Here is a 17,575-nt window from a genome sequence, read left to right as displayed (position 1 = left end):
TGCCCCTCCCTAATGTGATCCTGTGTACTAAATAACAGTCTTGTATCTTATTGCGGAGCTTAGTTATGGCAAGTTATTGGTTTTTGATTAATGGCATTTTGTGGGCGTGGCAGTGGTCCGATTACGCCCATCTGCAATACCAACCGTCTCACGGTACCAAGAAACATGTCTACCAAGTTTCATAAAGATATCTCAATTTTTACTCAAGTTAGAGCTTGCACGGACGGACGGACGGACGGGCAGACAGTCACCCGGATTTCAACTCGTCTCTTCATCCTGATCATTTATATATACATAACCCTATATCTAACTCGATTAGTTTTAGGTGATACAAACAACCGTTAGGTGAACAAAACTATTATAATCTGTAGCAACAGGTTGCGAGAGTATAAAAACAAAACAAACGGGCGCGAATTTTTAAACAGAAAGCGCGGATAAACAAACAGCACAAGGAGGTAGCTAGCTGGAACACAGGAATAGGAACAAAACGCAAAAGGCACAAAGGCAACATACACACATACACCCTCCAAAAAATACCCTACAGAATCAAAGTGAGCGTATTTATTTCACTTTTATTTATTTGAGCACATACATATATTTGTTCGGAAAATACAGTTTATCTTTAAATAAACTTTAAATTATATATGTATCTACATACATATATTGTACAATATATAACATTTTTTGCTTATATACGCTTACCATCGTATATTTAAATATACAAAATTCAAAAAAATACTAAGAGCTATATATACCATATATTGTATATTTATTTCATATGTATTAAAAATTGAAATTTAGAAACTGCAAACTATATGGTACATACGTGACAAATACAAATTTGCACATTAAAATATTTACCTATAGCCAAGTGCAGACGGTAAACTACCTGCTCATTATCAATTCTCTGTTCTCGCTTTATTCGTACCACGAAAATAATACGCATATTCACCATATACATACATACGGCACACAATCTGCCTATGCTTATACATATACTCTATATACATTAGGTCAATTCGATATGGAAATTTTATAAAATTATTGAAAAAATTACATATTATTTCAGAAATAAATAGAAAATAAATAAATTATTAAAAACACAATACAAAAAAAAAATATATTACCAACAACATACTTATATACATACATATGTATACATATATTGGTATATACAATTTTATAATATTTTCAAAGTCCTCATAGGCAATTATCCGGCAATACCCCTTGTAACAAACAAGCAGGATTGCGTAGCAAAAAAAAATACTAAAAGCATATTGATCTCTTCAACGAGCTCTCAATTGCATTAGAAAATATACATACATACGCACAAACAATCCGTGCATACTTATGTACAAAGTGTATTGATCTCTTCAACGAGCTCTCAATTTCACGAGCACATAAATATATACTAACAAGTCCGTGTATTAGGGTGTACCTAAAAACACCAATATAAGGACATAAAAGTATTGTTAAATTAAAAGTGCGATTCTTAATAATTAAATTAAGAAAATTTAAATTACACTCACAACAAAATATTTAAAATAAAATACAAATTAAAAAATTTATTTCGTATTTAAATATTTATCTAGTCCGAAAAAAACTCGTATACAAGTATACGTAAAAGAGTATTCGGTATTAATTATCATTTATTGCTGCGTTTAAATCAGTTTACACTGAGGATTTTAATTAACTTTGACACATATAGGAATAAATAACATAACAAAAATGGTTAATGACGATAAAAATCAAATTACACCTGCAGAAGCTACACGCGCAAGACAGGTTATAACAAAGCAAATAAAAGGCAAAAATATTTGTGCCACCAAATTCATTTCTGAGAGTGACAGATTAACACGATACTGCACTCGATTTTCATCTTCACCTCTGAATCGTTATTGGAAATAAAAAAACAAAATATTGACAATTTTTGGACTCGTCTCCAAACGGCTCATGACGCCATAGTAGATTATGACAATTCAGATCAACCACACGATTTTAAATCATCGGCTTACGCACTATACGAAAACTGCTTAGACCAGTACGAAGAAACAAAAGCTATGATTTCTGATCAATTAAAGCTAATAAAAGCGATTGCACCTACTCCACATCCGAGAGTAGAGCTGCCACAAATTCTAAGTCAAGAGGCAAGTTCAGGCATCCATCTCGAGGTGCCCGCATGTGACACAGAAATATTTTATGGAGGTTATGAAGAATGGCCCTCCTTCCAGGACATGTTCACTGCCGTTTACATCAACCATTCAAAATTAACAAAAGCGCAGAAATTGTATCACCTCCGATACAAAACAAAAGGTCAAGCAGGCGTCATAGTCAAACAGTTCGCACTAAATGACGACAATTTCAATTTGGCTTGGGAAGCTCTTAAATCAAGATTCGAAAACGAAAGAATATTGGTCGATAAACAAGTAACGACACTAATAAACTTGCCTAAAATTCAAAAAGAAACAAGTGAGGAATTTGTTAGACTACAATCCACTGTTTCTAAAACCAAAAACCAAAATGCCGAAAATTGCGAAAAGACACCAAGTTGCTCAAAGGCATTAAAAACTCAAACGCTACACAGTGAAATACAAAACAGGGTATTACTACCCACAGCAGTCATCTCCATCGAACACCGAGGAGAGCTGTTTAAACTCAGGGCCTTAATAGACCAAGGATCACAACGATCTTTCATAGCGTCTAGGGCACAAAATAGGCTACAACTGCCAACAAAACAAGCCAACTTTGAAATCACGGGAATGGGCGGAAGAGTAGTCCAAAACTCAAATAAAATCTGCCCCATTACCCTAATTTCCCCCCAAGCGGATAAGAGAATTAAAGCAGAAGCTATAGTCTTACCGCAACTAACAAATATGCTTCCAAGCTATCATATAAATAGCAAGCATTGGCAAAAGGTTTCACACCTAAACGTAGCAGATCCCAACTTCAACACCCCCGCTCAAATAGACATTCTATTAGGCAGCGATCTCATACCTCAGATAATACTCGAGGGTGTTGAGAAAATTTCAAACAAACTATTGGCACAAAATACTATTTTTGGGTGGATCCTAAGTGGACTAGTTTCGGAACCAGTTACCACCATGACCACTCAGGTTGAGGAAATCTCAAACGAATACCTCAATTCACGATTGAAAAAATTTTGGGAGTTAGAAGAACTCCCCCCCATATCAATCACAACCCCTAAAGATCAGTATTGTAAAGACTTCTACAAAGCCACAACTACTCGATCAAATAATGGCCGGTACGTCGTACGACTACCACCAAAGCCACAAACTTCCAACACTTTACAAATTGGCACAAAAAACCATGTGAGAGTTTGTTCTGACAACCCCAGTGTTAAAAACACAAATATCTATAATTCAACCAAATCATCGAGATTTATTACTAAGTATTCGAAAAGAAAATTTGTTGTACACTAATTTCCTTAAATTTGGAAAGGGCAGTACAACATAAAAATACAGGGGATCCAATGGAATGCGATATCTGATCAGCTTTCATATCGTACTGAATCAATATCCGCGTTATCCGCAATAACATTTTTGACCCCGCAGGATGGCTTTCGCCAATTATGATACAAGCGAAAATCCTAATTCTTCTTCACTTAGAAAAATGGTCACAATCCTCAAACAATCTTAACGATATCAGAATCTACCGATTCTTGGCCACAATCGCCCACTTCCATACATAATATCGTCCGCAACATACGAGTAATTGTCATAAAATGTCCAAAAATCGACACTTCTCTTACTATAGTGCCTCATAGTTGCCTAAATTTTCATAATCAAATACAATTCAAAATTAAAGTTAAGGAATCACCATACTTGCAATGTGATACAGTGAAGCACCCAGACTTACAAAAAGCAAAGGTCGCACTTTTCGCATCTATCTAAGCGCTAGCGGTAGTTTATGGGAAACACTTGTAAAAGTTGAAAATCTCACTTCAAAAAAGTGAGCGAAAATCACAAATCTCACTCTCGCAAGATCCCTCTTCAAAGGTTTCAAAGGAGCACCCATTCTGGCCATATCTGAGCCAGGCGTGGAGTCGCTAACCGTAATAAACCGATGGTAAAGAAATTTTAAACAAACAATACAGATAATAAAATTATAAAAGAAACAACCGCAATACAATAAGTATGAAAAGCACATACAACCTCAAAACCCGCAAAATTAAGTTACATATCTTTTGCACGCACAGCAAAATGCATACCGAATATGCCTTCTGCCCATACAGGTAAATATGGATATTACTTTATCACCATGTATGCCGCGTCCTCGGCTACTCAACCAGCAGTACGCCGAAATACATGCAATATAAGCATATACGTGTAATACTAGGCAAAATATTCGCCTAGGGGGCCCAGGATGTTTAAATGAGTTTTAACTCCCTCCTCCAAGTGCACCGCTCTACTCGGGAAAAACTGACACACCTTAATGAAACTCACCACACCTGATGACACCACACAGGACAACACAACATACCATTCTCATTCGCTATATATCATTCGCTTATCGTCTACGGGCCTGAGCGCCACATCAACTTTCCGCTTTTTAGCATTTCGATTCGCTAGCGATCAGTTCTCCGAGCACCCGTATCAATCGACTCCTTTTTTCCTTAATAATTGTGCCAACGGTGAGTGAAGTTAAAATTAACTTAATAAGTAAATAATTACATATAAAAGTGGTCTAAATTGAAAAACAGTTTTCCAAACCCCCACATACTGAATTAAGAACCTCGTGCCTATGGCTGACTTAATCCCGAAGATATCAGTCAATCTGTAAGACATATTAATGAAGTGCATATGTCGTCCAGGATATAGCCAAAAATAATATTTCAATAATAATAAATCGCATTGAATGTATGAATACTGTTTGGTCAGAAGTATGACACTGTGCAAAATCGGGGGACCGTGACCATGAATTAGGCCATTCATTTCTGTGAGAGCACCGCTTAGGCATATGCACACAAATTCTTATATCCACATACAAATGTTACGGTTTTCTATGATTTGTACATAATTGCATTTTTTATGTTCTTACTTTTCGCTTTGCAAGTAAGAGTAAAAGAAATTGAATGTAAACTTAAATTAATTAAATTCAAAATTGTTAATTGGGCATTAATCTATTTTTGGACTGGAACACAATTTGGCGACCATGACAGGACTATGTATCCTACATTTAATATTTCGATCAAAGAAAGCCAATAGATTAATATCTAATTTTAATTTTTAATAAGTTTCATTTCGTGTAAATTCTGGCAAGAGCTGGCTCTGCGTTTGTTCAACCACACGAAATCCGCCTACACTATTGTCTGATGAAGTGTATCGGTATCCAACAACCTAAATTTTCGAATCATGCAGATTGTTGTGCCCGGGAAACATTCTGTGTAAGCGCAGATAGCAAATCTTGCCACATATCATCGTAGTAGCCGCTGTAACACGTGGTTTTCAACATTCGTTCGAGACTTTTTCTCATCGACATCTGTCGAAGTTACCGACAGTTCTTCAACTCGTCAAAGTCACAGTGAGAGTATACGGGACATTTTGCAGTACGGTTTCATCGGGTTGCAGATCTGCTTTTGCTACATCTACAACAACAACATCATATTCTTCATTACTCAGGTATTCGTATATATTTTATTTTGTGCCTTAAAAAGCCTAATAACAGTAGAGCCAATATGCCAAACGTGGCTGATGAGGAACCATCACCTTTGTCCTCGCTAATTCAAACGCGTTTAACGATTCTTAGCAACCTACATAGTATAAAGCAACGAAATGCTTGTGAAAAAGGCGATGGTGATACGCATGTTCTCGAATGTCAATTACAAATTGTTGAGCCTTTTTCAACATATTTGCGACGTTCAGAACAATATTGAAGCTCTTTCTCCGTCAGACAAATCAAGAGCTGAAGTTAAAGAGAAGTACATTTCAACAAAATTCAAAATACTTTCTTTACTCCACCCCAGAAACTGTGTTTCTGAGTTGAACACTAGCATGTTCAACGCAACGACATTTGGATATACTAGTTAGCATAATTGATTGCCGTCGCTCAAATTGTCAAAACTTGACAGCAAATATTCGGTATATAAACGCTTTTTCCGCACCTTTTGCAACATTGTGCACGATGACCCAACAATGCCGAAGGTGGACAAATTTAATTATCTTTTGAACTGTCTTTCAGGTCACCCAAGAAAATTACCCGAAGGTATACAACGGCTCAAAGAACGATACGACAATAATGTATTGAGTTTTCAAGATCACATAACATCGCTTTTTAACACTCCAGTTATGAAAAGATCTGACGCAGCAAGTCTACATAATATCATCGACACAGTTACAGCGCTGCGAGGCTCGGTACTTTCGTTGGGCTCAGAAAGTGACATAATGAATTAAATGATAATTCATATCGTCTTAACTAAAATTGATTCTGATTTAAAATTGACATACAATCAAAAGCAAGAGTTTGACTACTTGCCATCATGGGACGATTGCTACAAGTGGTTAAATCGGTACTGTCAGTATTTAGAAACTTGTTCAAACGGGGAAAACTCAAAGGTAACACAGCGAGATTGAAAGCTACTTGATACGAAAAATGCAAATTCATTCATTATCGTGATGTCAAACTGTATACATTGCAATAATGCAAAACATAGCCCAAACAATTGTCCTTCATTTCTACAGTTATCAGCTAAAATGCGCTTTGATTGGGTGAAGCAAACCGGTGCTTGCATCAATTGCTTACGCAAGGGACACACATATCTAAATGCCCATCGAAATCTCGTCTCCGTAGGTCATCAATCGCACCACTCTCATTTCCATTTCGCCACCGTTGGAGCTACAAATTATCCATTTGTACAAAAGTTAGAACCGAAAGAGAAAGCCCAAACACCTATGCCATTTACTTCGTCGAATCCATCGCATCATTCACCAACCAATCCATCAGTTTCACTAATCGCATGCACACGTAAAAGAGCGATAATACAAACAGCCTTAAATTACATACAAAAGCCATTTACTTCGTCGAATCCATCGCATCATTCACCAACCAATCCATCAGTTTCACTAATCGCATGCACACGTAAAAGAGCGATAATACAAACAGCCTTAAATTACATACAAAAGCCATTTACTTCGTCGAATCCATCGCATCATTCACCAACCAATCCATCAGTTTCACTAATCGCATGCACACGTAAAAGAGCGATAATACAAACAGCCTTAATTTACATACAAAACAAATTTGAAGTGATGCAGCCAGCTCGTGCGCTATTGGATTCATGTTCCGAATTAAATTTCACACCGAGGAGACAGCGAAGCGGCTGCAGCTTAAAAGGTTTTCCTCACATCAGGAAATCTCGGGTATTTCAGACATTCATTCTAATTCAAAGTATGCAGTAAATGCGAAAATCAAATCTCGTATCGGAGATTTTACTTATATATCGCAATTTGCGATAACTAAGCAGATCACAACACAAATACCTAGTAGTTTAATCAACACTTATAAATGGGATATTCCTGTAAACCTTCAGCTTACGGATCCCTACTTCTACAAACCGCAACGTATTGATTTATTGCTCAATGCAGAAATATTTTTTAAAAACCTTTAACCAGGCACTTTCTCCCTTGGAAAAGGCTCACCACGCCTTCAAAACAGCAAATTAGGGTGGATTGTAGATGGTAATTTTTAAACGTTTTAGAATTCCCGCCCATCCATTTGTAATATCACACTAAATTCAAATCCATCTAACATCGATTCGATTCATCAACGCTTTTGGGAAATTGAAAATTTCCCTGAAAACACATGAACATTGTCCGAAGAGGGACGTTTATGCAAAAAACATTTCATTCAAAACGTTCAAGTGAAAAATGATGGACATGTACAAGTTCGGTTACCATTTACGGTTTCGCTTATAATATTAGGCAACTCTTTCTACAATGTCAGGAAGAGGTTTCTTGCTCTTGAACGACGTCTAACAACAATTTATTAAAAGATATGTATGCAGATTTCATAAAAGAATACATTGAACATGGTTGCTCTCATTTTATGGAGAAACGAACCCTATGAGCCATTACAGTTGTTTCAACTGTAACTTACGGTGTGGCTTCTGCACCATTCCCCGCTATGCGCAGTTTATTTCATATTGCTGACGTCAAAAAAGATGCCTTTTCATTAGCATCGTCTGCTACTCGTGAAAGTTTTTATGTTGACGATTTGTTAACTGGTGCAGAAAGCACAGACCATTTACAAAAATTAAAAAAGTTCTTTGTTCTCATGGTCTTTCTCTTACTAAATGGCACTCGAATTCTACACGATTATCTGACGCATCTTATAATGAAGTCATAATTAAAACAATTGAAGAAAACATTACCAAAGCTTTAGGTACGTCGTGGAAACCTTTAGCTGACACCCTTTGTTATCGCTATGAGTTACCAGATATGCAGGCAGTCACTAAGCGATCTGTTTTATCTATTATCTCCAAAATATTTGATACCCTCGGTGTATTGGCAAAATATTAATGCAAGAAATTTGGATTCGCCGATTAGATTGGGATGAAACAGTACCACCCGATCTACATAACATTTGGTTGCATATTAAAGTCATGTACAAACAACATCCAATTCTGCTTATGATTTTTATGATTTGTTGTATGTTGCATTTATGTACCTTCTAAGATAAAACACACCTAAAAAAAACGTGACTTATTGCGAAATCTAAAGTAGCGCTTATTACAGCACAATCGATTCTTCTTTAGGAGCTATGTGCAACACTGTTACTGAGTAGAACTTGGCAAAAAACTAAGGAGAAGTTATTGACATTCAGCACTAACATTTATTTTTGAACTAACTCAGAAATAATGCTGAAGTGGTTCAACAGTCATTCGGCCACATTTAACTGTTTTGTTACCAATCGAGTCTCTGAAATTCAAGAAATTTCAGCTGGAATCAGCTGGAAACATGTACCAAGTACGCAAAATCCTGAAGACATTGTTTCACGTAGCTGCAGCGCTCAAGATCTTGTAGATACAGTTTGGTCTGGCCCAGAGTTTCTAATGAAAAATTTGTCAGAATGGCCTGTAAGCAAGAAGGAAGCTAACATTAAAATCCACGACATGGAACAATGAAAAGGAATCAACTTCAAGTGTAGAAAAAGCAGCAACGAGGGAAATGTTATCAACGTCATTACCAACAACTGTTTATTGCACCACCGATTACTTCGCATAGTTGCATAAATTTTTCGTGTTTTCAATGATACTTCATCTACTGGTAGAGGAACTTGAGCCGACTTGGTGGAGAATCATCAAAGCTATTCAACAGATCGAATTCACGGAAGAAATTGAAAAACTTAAAAAACAACAACAAGTTAAATCGTTCATACAAAAGCTGACTCCTTTTCTACATCCAATGAATCTTAACGGAGTAACAGTTTCAGTGCTCAGAGTCGGTAACCGTTTGTCAAAGGCACCAATTCTTTCCTACTATAACTTTATACTTTGTCTAAAACGTTTTTACAGCGACAACGCCACAAATATTATACATCTAGCCAAATTGAAGGATCTTCATCAACAGTTCTTCAATAATGCGGTTACTGATGACATCACTAATGATAGCACCAACACTGGTTTCGAATTTTGATTTATTCCGCCTCCGGCTTCGCATTTTGGTGGTCTATGTTAGGCGGCAGTAAAATCGATGTAATCCATTTTGATAAAAATCATGTCAAATGAACACCTGACATATGAAGAACTGCAGACCATTGTGGTTGAAGTTGAAGCTATCTTAAACTCTCGCCTGCTGCCACCTCTTTCAAATGATCCTAACGATGGCGAAGCGTTAACCCCAGATCATCTATTGATCGGAACGTCATTACTGTCGATGCCAAACAAAGCCATCAATATCAACACTGTATCTTCGTTAACGCAATAGCAACGGGTGACGTATCTAAAGCAGCGTTTCTGGGACTTATGGGAATACGACTATATTCTTATCCTACAACAATGCTCCAAGTGGTTGAAGCCGGAAGCCAACATCAAAATTGTTCAAATGGTCATGATCCATGAAGCCAACTTTCCTCCACAACAGTGGTCACTTGGCAGAATTATCGACATCGCTCCTGGTTCAGACGGCAAAGTGAGTGTTGTAGATATCAAAACTATAAAAGGGATTATACGGAGAGCAGTCCATAAAGTTGCACCATTACCTATTTCGGATTGAAATGCAAGCATTTCAATGAGGCCAGCATGTTTGGTCAAAAGTATGGCACTGTGCAAAATCGGATGACTGTGACCATGAATTAGGCCATTCACCTCTGTGAGAGCACTGCTTAGGCAAATGCACACAAATTCTTACATTTATATACATATGTTATGTTTTCTATGATTTGTACATAATTGCATTTTTTATGTTCTCACTTTTCGCTTTGCACTTTGTAAGCAGGTACATATAATATATACATATACACACACAAAAATTCATATTTTCATACCTACACCCATGTATAAGTATATACGCACATGCTTACATACAAGTGGGTACGTAGGTAATACGAAAATAGGCACAAGACGGGATAAAAACCCGTGCTAGCATAATATTAATCACATTATTATTAGAGCATTAGGATTGTTAAGAGTAATAGAAATTGAATGTAAACTTAAATTAAATAAATTCAAATTGTTAATTGGACATTAATCTATTTTTGAGCTGGAGCAAATACTTTAAAAGTAATGTCTTAATTGTTAATTAAATTGAAAAAATTTCTCACCTTCCTAGATTCAACACGGAGGGGTTTTGAAGATTTCTGCATTCCACCTAAGCGCAATCTTCTCATTACTCCGGTGTTAATAAAAACCAGATGCTGCCAATAATAACTGTAATATATTAAAAAGCAAAAACGTTTATCAACTTTAAAAAATTAGAATATTTAAAATAACAGTGGCTACATTTAGGTGTAACTCAATTTTATTAACTTGGTTGATGATTGTAAAAGTAGAACAGCTGTATATTAATTCGTCACCAATTTATGAAAAAAGTAACACTTCAAACATCAATTCAAAATTTTCTAAATAATGATTTAGTTAATTATATAAATGTGTCATTTAACACGTAAAAATTTGCTGTATATTTTTCACAACGCAAGTGCTTGTCGCCCGAATATGTTTTGGTATGTATTTCACTAAGAGTACATATTACATAAATCACATCTTTAATAATAATTAACATAAATCGCATCATATATAATAGCCAACATCTGCTAACACTAGAACTACGAAGATTTACCATATATCTATTTCAAATAGGTCTCTCTCTCTCTCTCTGAAAATTTGAAGCGTAAGAACAATATAATCTATAATATTATTCTATACAAAAATTTAATAAAAATCATGACATTCTCGTAAAATATTTAATAGGAATAAAGAGGAAATGGTATAAATAAATGATGCAACCGGCCATTTTAACCGGTTCGTAGTTTTAGTGTTAAAAACAAAGGAAGGGTTAAAGTGTAATCAAACATTTTATACTTTCGCAGCTTTTCGAGATTCAAAAGCGGGGAAATATTTTCAGGTGCTAGCAAAACTTTACATTAATACCTGAATGTAACGTTAGAATTCAACATTCATTATTTCACGAAACCGGTAATTAGGGTCCGATGCCCAGTAGTTTTTTCGCGTGCCATTTCAAGTTTTTGTTTTTTTAAGTATTTTAAATTTTTAAATATTAACTTATTCAATTCCAAATGCGGTAATTCGAATCGCTAATTTTAATAACTTTTAAGCTTGTTGTTTAAGGAAAATATTTTCAGGTATGGGCAAAATTTTAAGAACTCAACATTCACCTTGATTGAATTACAATAAATTTCGAATGAAATATTTATTTTATATTGAATAAGAAAAGTACTATGGAAAAAAATAGTGAGCGTAAATCGCTTAATATTGTGTTTACTACGTTGAAGTGTAGTAAACCCAAATGCTAGTATCCGTTCCATAGACAATAGATATTTCCAAAATATTTGCAACAATAAATATCTAGTGTGTGTGTAATGGAGAAAGTAAGTAATATTATTTCCAATACTACAAAAGTGATGTTTTCCCAAAAAATAAGGCGGTACATGCATTTGGTATTTGATGACACACATCTGCTATTCCTTCGTAGTATATGGTAGTATTGGTACCATATGTCTGTCACAGGTATTATTATCATTCTCCATCATAGACCCCCAAATTTCTTAGGTAAAACATAAAAAAAATTCAATAAAAAAAAATTATAATTCAATTTATAGAATTATAGGAATTCGATTTGTCTCCAGGAACGGCCTGTTCCTTGCAACTTTGCTCCACTTGTCGCCTCCACGTATTGGCTGGTCTCCCTTGAGGATTCCAGTCTAATGCTGTTCTTGTAATGTCGTCTTGTCGATCCATTTCCGTTTACGGCGACGAATTTCAATGTGAACAGGTTTTTGCTTGGCCTCGGTGCAAAGACCATTATTACTTATAACATTAGACAAGAAAATCTTGAGAGACAGCGGTTAAAGAAGGATTGCAGTGTTTGTAGAACGCATGCTGTTAGATTCCATGTTTCACTAGTGAACGTATAATATTGGATATAAAAATGTGCGATATCGATCACCGAATTGTATCACTTAAAACTATTCGAGGCAGATATAGAGTTATACATTTATAAATTATCAGGATGGCGAGACGAGTTGACATCTGATTGGATGTCTGTCCTTCCGTGTAAGCAATAACTTGAGAAAAAGTTAGACTCCTTGGCACACAAGACGGGTAATATGTATATTTCATAAATTGACGGATATTTTCGATAAAAAGTTCGCAATACGAACTAGTGTCCACATTATCGGTATCTAGGGGCTAGAAAAATTGTAGTCCGATTTAAATAATTTACGTGGCGTGTAATAGTTCAATTCCGTTCTTCTGCAATACTAACCATCCTTTGGTGCCAAGAAACATGTGTACCAAGTTTAATCAAGACATCTAATTTTTCATTAAAGTTATCACGCGTGACCCGACGAGAGGCAGGGGAGACGGGGGTGATTCGAACTTTGTTTTTAACGTTGTGGTTACCGATATAGCGCATTTTTGCGAGCTTGTACAAAAAAAAGCAGTTACGTACATTATCACAAACTGGAAAAGTAATGTAATATGAGTCGGCATAACCGCTGCCAATCGAGCCAATTATACTTTTCTAGCGCGTTTTCTTGGCGTTAGGGTACTTGCACATGTACACCATAGCAAAATTTCTCTCCACTACGAATGTCAGCAGATGCTTCCTTTGTCGTTTAGAAAACTCTGAGCGAAATACATACGCGTCAATTGCAAAAATACATTTAACATTAGCAGAGACGTTGACGTTTCCAGAATGAGAATTTACGACTTTGTTTGAAGTTTTTCGTGTGCCCAGAATGTTGTGTTTTGTGTTTCGACCAAGAAATTGATTCGCTAAAGGCTAAAGCAATTTTGTGAACATACTGTTGAAGGGTTGTCCTTGAGGTGAGGTGAAAAATTCAATTTACAAACAAGTTTGCATAACATTCTGAAAATATTCGTGACTCAGAAGGGCCAGTAAAAAAGAAACTGGATTAGTAGTTGGTAATTTTTTGAACACTTTTATAAAAAACTGAGTTTTTGCCGTGGTGTTATCGTATGCGTAAAATCTTCCGCAACTCTTAAATGAACTATCAATGAAAAATCTGATATGTTAAAATTTTACAGTCATTTTGCTGCTAAATCTCATAGTTTGCTAATAAACAAATAATGAAGGAAAATGTGTGTTAAAAAATGTTTTAAAGAGGCAATCAATTAAAGATCGCGCGATTTTACCGATCGGAATTTTCCTATCAATAGCGGAAAATGTCGTCTTCTCCTGGATCTTTTGGTGGAACATTATTAAAATTTTTTCATTCCTCAAAATTGTGGAAGTCGGTGATGAGAAAAATAACATACATGCGCATGCTTTCATTTTCGAAATTTTCTGATTACTGAAATATGAATAATCGCAAGATTTTGTTTGTTAACATGCACGCGTGCACTGAATTAGCCAAGAAATTGGATTTCCAGCAAAGAACGTAGATTTATAGAGAAGGTTCATAAATTAATTTCTTAATTTACATTTCAAATCTGTCAGCGACTATTCTTTTGCTTTTTTTCTGATAACAAAACCGATAAAATTGGTTTCAATGACACCCAAACCGATGTAATTTCTGTTTCGAACTACTACATTTTTTTATCAGTTTCAATTCTGATTCCGACAACTATCAGATTCTACAACACCCCCTAATATCTTCCTTTAAACTTTTACGTTGTTTTCTTCCTCCAATAAAATAAAAGCTAAAATAGCAAAACTCATTGTAAACTTTAGTAGACTTTATTCAGTACTAGCCGACCCAGTCCACGCGTTGCTGTGGCGGCTAAGGTATACATTAATTAAAAACTATTCAATACAGTAAAGTTGTATTTATGAATAAAAACGAAAACGTTATATCCGGTGTAATAGTCCAAGGCGTTAAAATTTGAACATTAGTTCCAAATTTGAAAATGATTGATCCACATTTTTTTAGACTTGTTATTAAACACAAATAAACATAAGATACTATAACATTTTTAATTTGATTAATTTTATATTAAAGTTTGTAAAAAATTAGTATTTTTTTTTTGAATTATTAGTTGACAACGTTTGAGATAATGAAAGAGGGTAGATGATTCTTACATTTTAACAATAATATTTATAGTTTTTAATTATTAATATTTCCAAATTCAATTTAATTCAGCTCTTTTGTATCGTACATTCTGATAGTATCACTGCAAAAAGTGGTAAGAGAACAATTTCTCTAATAAATTTTTCAATCAAAGTGGTAACTACAATAATATTTTCTGTAATCCTTTTGATTACTAAACGTGTGCCGTTGCATAATTAAGTTGGATTAAAATTACGCTGAATAATAATTGATCCTGGGTATATAATTTACGTTTTAATTTTCATCAACAACAGTTACGAATGATTTACATCTGATAGTCTGACAATAACTGTTGTATCTGGAAACATTAAGATTCGCACTAGGGGTAGAGGTCAGGCAACTTCCTCCCAGGCGTATCCCCAAAACCACGGACTGGGCCACCTTTAGGGATACACTTGAAATAAATGACAAAAGGAGGGGGCAGCTGGACGGCTTCTGGACTGGAGAGCAGATTGTCTGCGCTAAATCAGTCCATTATAGAGGCATATAATAGTAGGCTCTGGCTAGGGGCAAGACCGACACAGTACTAGCAATTAAAAGACCGAATGGGACCTATACGTCCAGCGCGGAGGAAAGAGCCACGGCCCTTCTACTTCCGCACTTCCCGGAGACAACTCGAGAAGACCTAATTCGACCCAGGGTCAAACGAAAGCCATCTCGCTTGGATTGTACAATCGCAAAACAGTTCTTCACTGCGGACTCCATCAAGTGAGCTGTGGCCTCCTTCGAAAAATATAAGTTTCCTGGTGCGGATGGCATCCTTCCAGCTTTTATGCAACGGGGGGGCTAGGTCTTACTGCCCCACCTTGTTCGGCTAATAAGGGATTGCTTGGCGCTGGCTAAATCCCAGAACCTTGGCGCACTGCAAAGGTGATCTTCATACCCAAGGTAGGAAGGAAAGCCTATTCGTTGGCAAACTCCTTTAGACCAATAAGTCTAACTTCCTTCCTACTAAGAATTATGGAAAGGATCATTGATTACGAAATAAGATCGAAGGTGCTGAAGGTGCTGCGCCGCAACACGTGATGCAGCATGCTTACAGAGCAGGCAGATCAATACTGCTCTGTATCAGCTAACCCCAGAGATCCGAAGTTCGTTAGACGGGGGTAAGGTGTTGTTATGCACCTTCCTTGACATCGAGCTTTTGACAATACGTCTCACGAGAGAGAAAACGGGTGTGGCGGTTCCGGTGAGCAGATGGATTGAAGAAGTACTGTGCACCAGGATTGCTGAAACCACAGTAAGCGACACTAGGATTCATCTTGGCATAACAAGAGGCTGTCCACAGAGTGGAGTGATATCCCCCCTACTTTGGAGCCTAGTTATGGACGACCTTCTCGAGCTGCTAACTAATAACGCAATCCGCTGTCAGGGATATGCGGACGATATTGTTATATTAACTAGGGTAAATTCGCAGACACTCTCTGCGATATTGTACAAAGGGGATTGAGGCTGGCAAAGGAATGGTGTAGTGAGGTTGGCCTAAATATCAAAACCTCCAAAACTACAATCATACCGTTTACCAGACGCAGGTTGCTGCCAGGCTTCAAAAACCTATCCTCCGGAGCTGGAGATGGCCAACACCGTCAAGTACCTAGGCCCCTCGCTGGATTCCACTCTACGGTGGAAACAGCATGTGGACCTGACCTTAGCAAAAGCAACGAAAGCGCTCATGGTGTGCAATTGACTTGCTGGGAAATCATGGGGCTGCCACCCAAGGATCATCAGATGGTTGTACACCGTGATTGTGAGACCGATCATAACATATGGAGCGGTGGCATGGGTTTCCAAAGCATCGCAGACCTCGGTAGGACTTCGACTATCGAAGCTGTAACGACTTGCCTGCATCTGCGCGTCGGGCGCGATGCGTACGTGTCCGACTGCAGCACTGGAAGTAATGCTGGAGCTAACACCGTTACATAAAGTGATCGAACAGACGGCCAAACAGACCTTGCTTCAAATCTCAGCAGAAATGTTTAGCAAAGGGAAGGTAATCTCGTCCCAGCAGATGAAGGCCCTAAGTGACGCAATGTCACTGGTCCTTCTTCCAAGGGACAGCATTACCAAAACAGTAGGCTTCACTAGGAAGTTCAAGGTTACCCTTGACAGTAAGGCTGAATGGAACGACTCCACGCTGGACCTACTGCTAAGGCACAGCACTATCAAGTGGTACACCGACGGCTCGAAAACGGCGAAAGGATTGGTGCAGGGGTCGCAGGACCACGCACCAAGCTCTCCATTCCCATGGAAAGTTTTCCTAGCATATTTCAGGCGGAAGTATATGCTATAAGTCGGTGTGTAGAGATGAACCTCCAACGCGACTATCGCAATAAAAGTATCGCTATACTCAGCGATAATCAGGCGGCACTTAAAGCGATCTCGGCTTTTGAGGTCAAATCGCTACTAGTGCAGGAGTGTATAGAACGGCTGAACAGCCTATCAAGTCTCAATAGAGTGCACCTCATCTGGGTGCCTGGTCACAAGGATATAGCAGGAAATGAACTGGCTGACGAGTTGGCCCGCTCTGCAGCCTCTACAAACATGGTAGGACCAGAACCGTGCGTAACGGTTGGTCCATATACCATTAAAAAGCGGCTTCGTAAAGAGGAAAGAGCAGGCAGGGAGAGACATTAGCAACATCTCCAAGGCATGCGCCTTGCCAAGTGGCTAATGGGGGGTTATAACCTCAGACGGTTTAAAACCGTAATCAATCTCCCGAGGAACAAATTTCGGCTACTGGTCGCGTTCTACACCGGACATTGCAGGCTCAACAAGCATTTATTTAACATGGGCTTGGTCTCCTCTGCAAACT

At 37.2% G+C, this 17,575-nt stretch overlaps 1 protein-coding gene across 5 annotated transcripts in view; it reads right to left on the bottom strand.

Annotated features, from left to right (window-relative positions):
- Ca-beta (Calcium channel protein beta subunit) overlaps nucleotides 1-17,575 on the bottom strand; it is a 440,977-nt gene that overhangs the window by 234,102 nt on the left and 189,300 nt on the right. For all 5 annotated transcript variants that reach the window (XM_070106634.1, XM_070106637.1, XM_070106635.1 and 2 more), the window contains exon 2: nucleotides 10,777-10,882. In XM_070106634.1, the coding sequence (XP_069962735.1) occupies nucleotides 10,777-10,842 (66 nt within the window). In that variant the 5' untranslated portion in view covers nucleotides 10,843-10,882. The remainder of the gene's footprint in view (nucleotides 1-10,776; nucleotides 10,883-17,575) is intronic.

The sequence above is a fragment of the Bactrocera oleae genome, chromosome 3, assembly GCF_042242935.1.
Source record: "Bactrocera oleae isolate idBacOlea1 chromosome 3, idBacOlea1, whole genome shotgun sequence".
NCBI lineage: Eukaryota > Metazoa > Arthropoda > Insecta > Diptera > Tephritidae > Bactrocera > Bactrocera oleae.
This window is presented reverse-complemented; position numbering and strand designations above follow the sequence as displayed.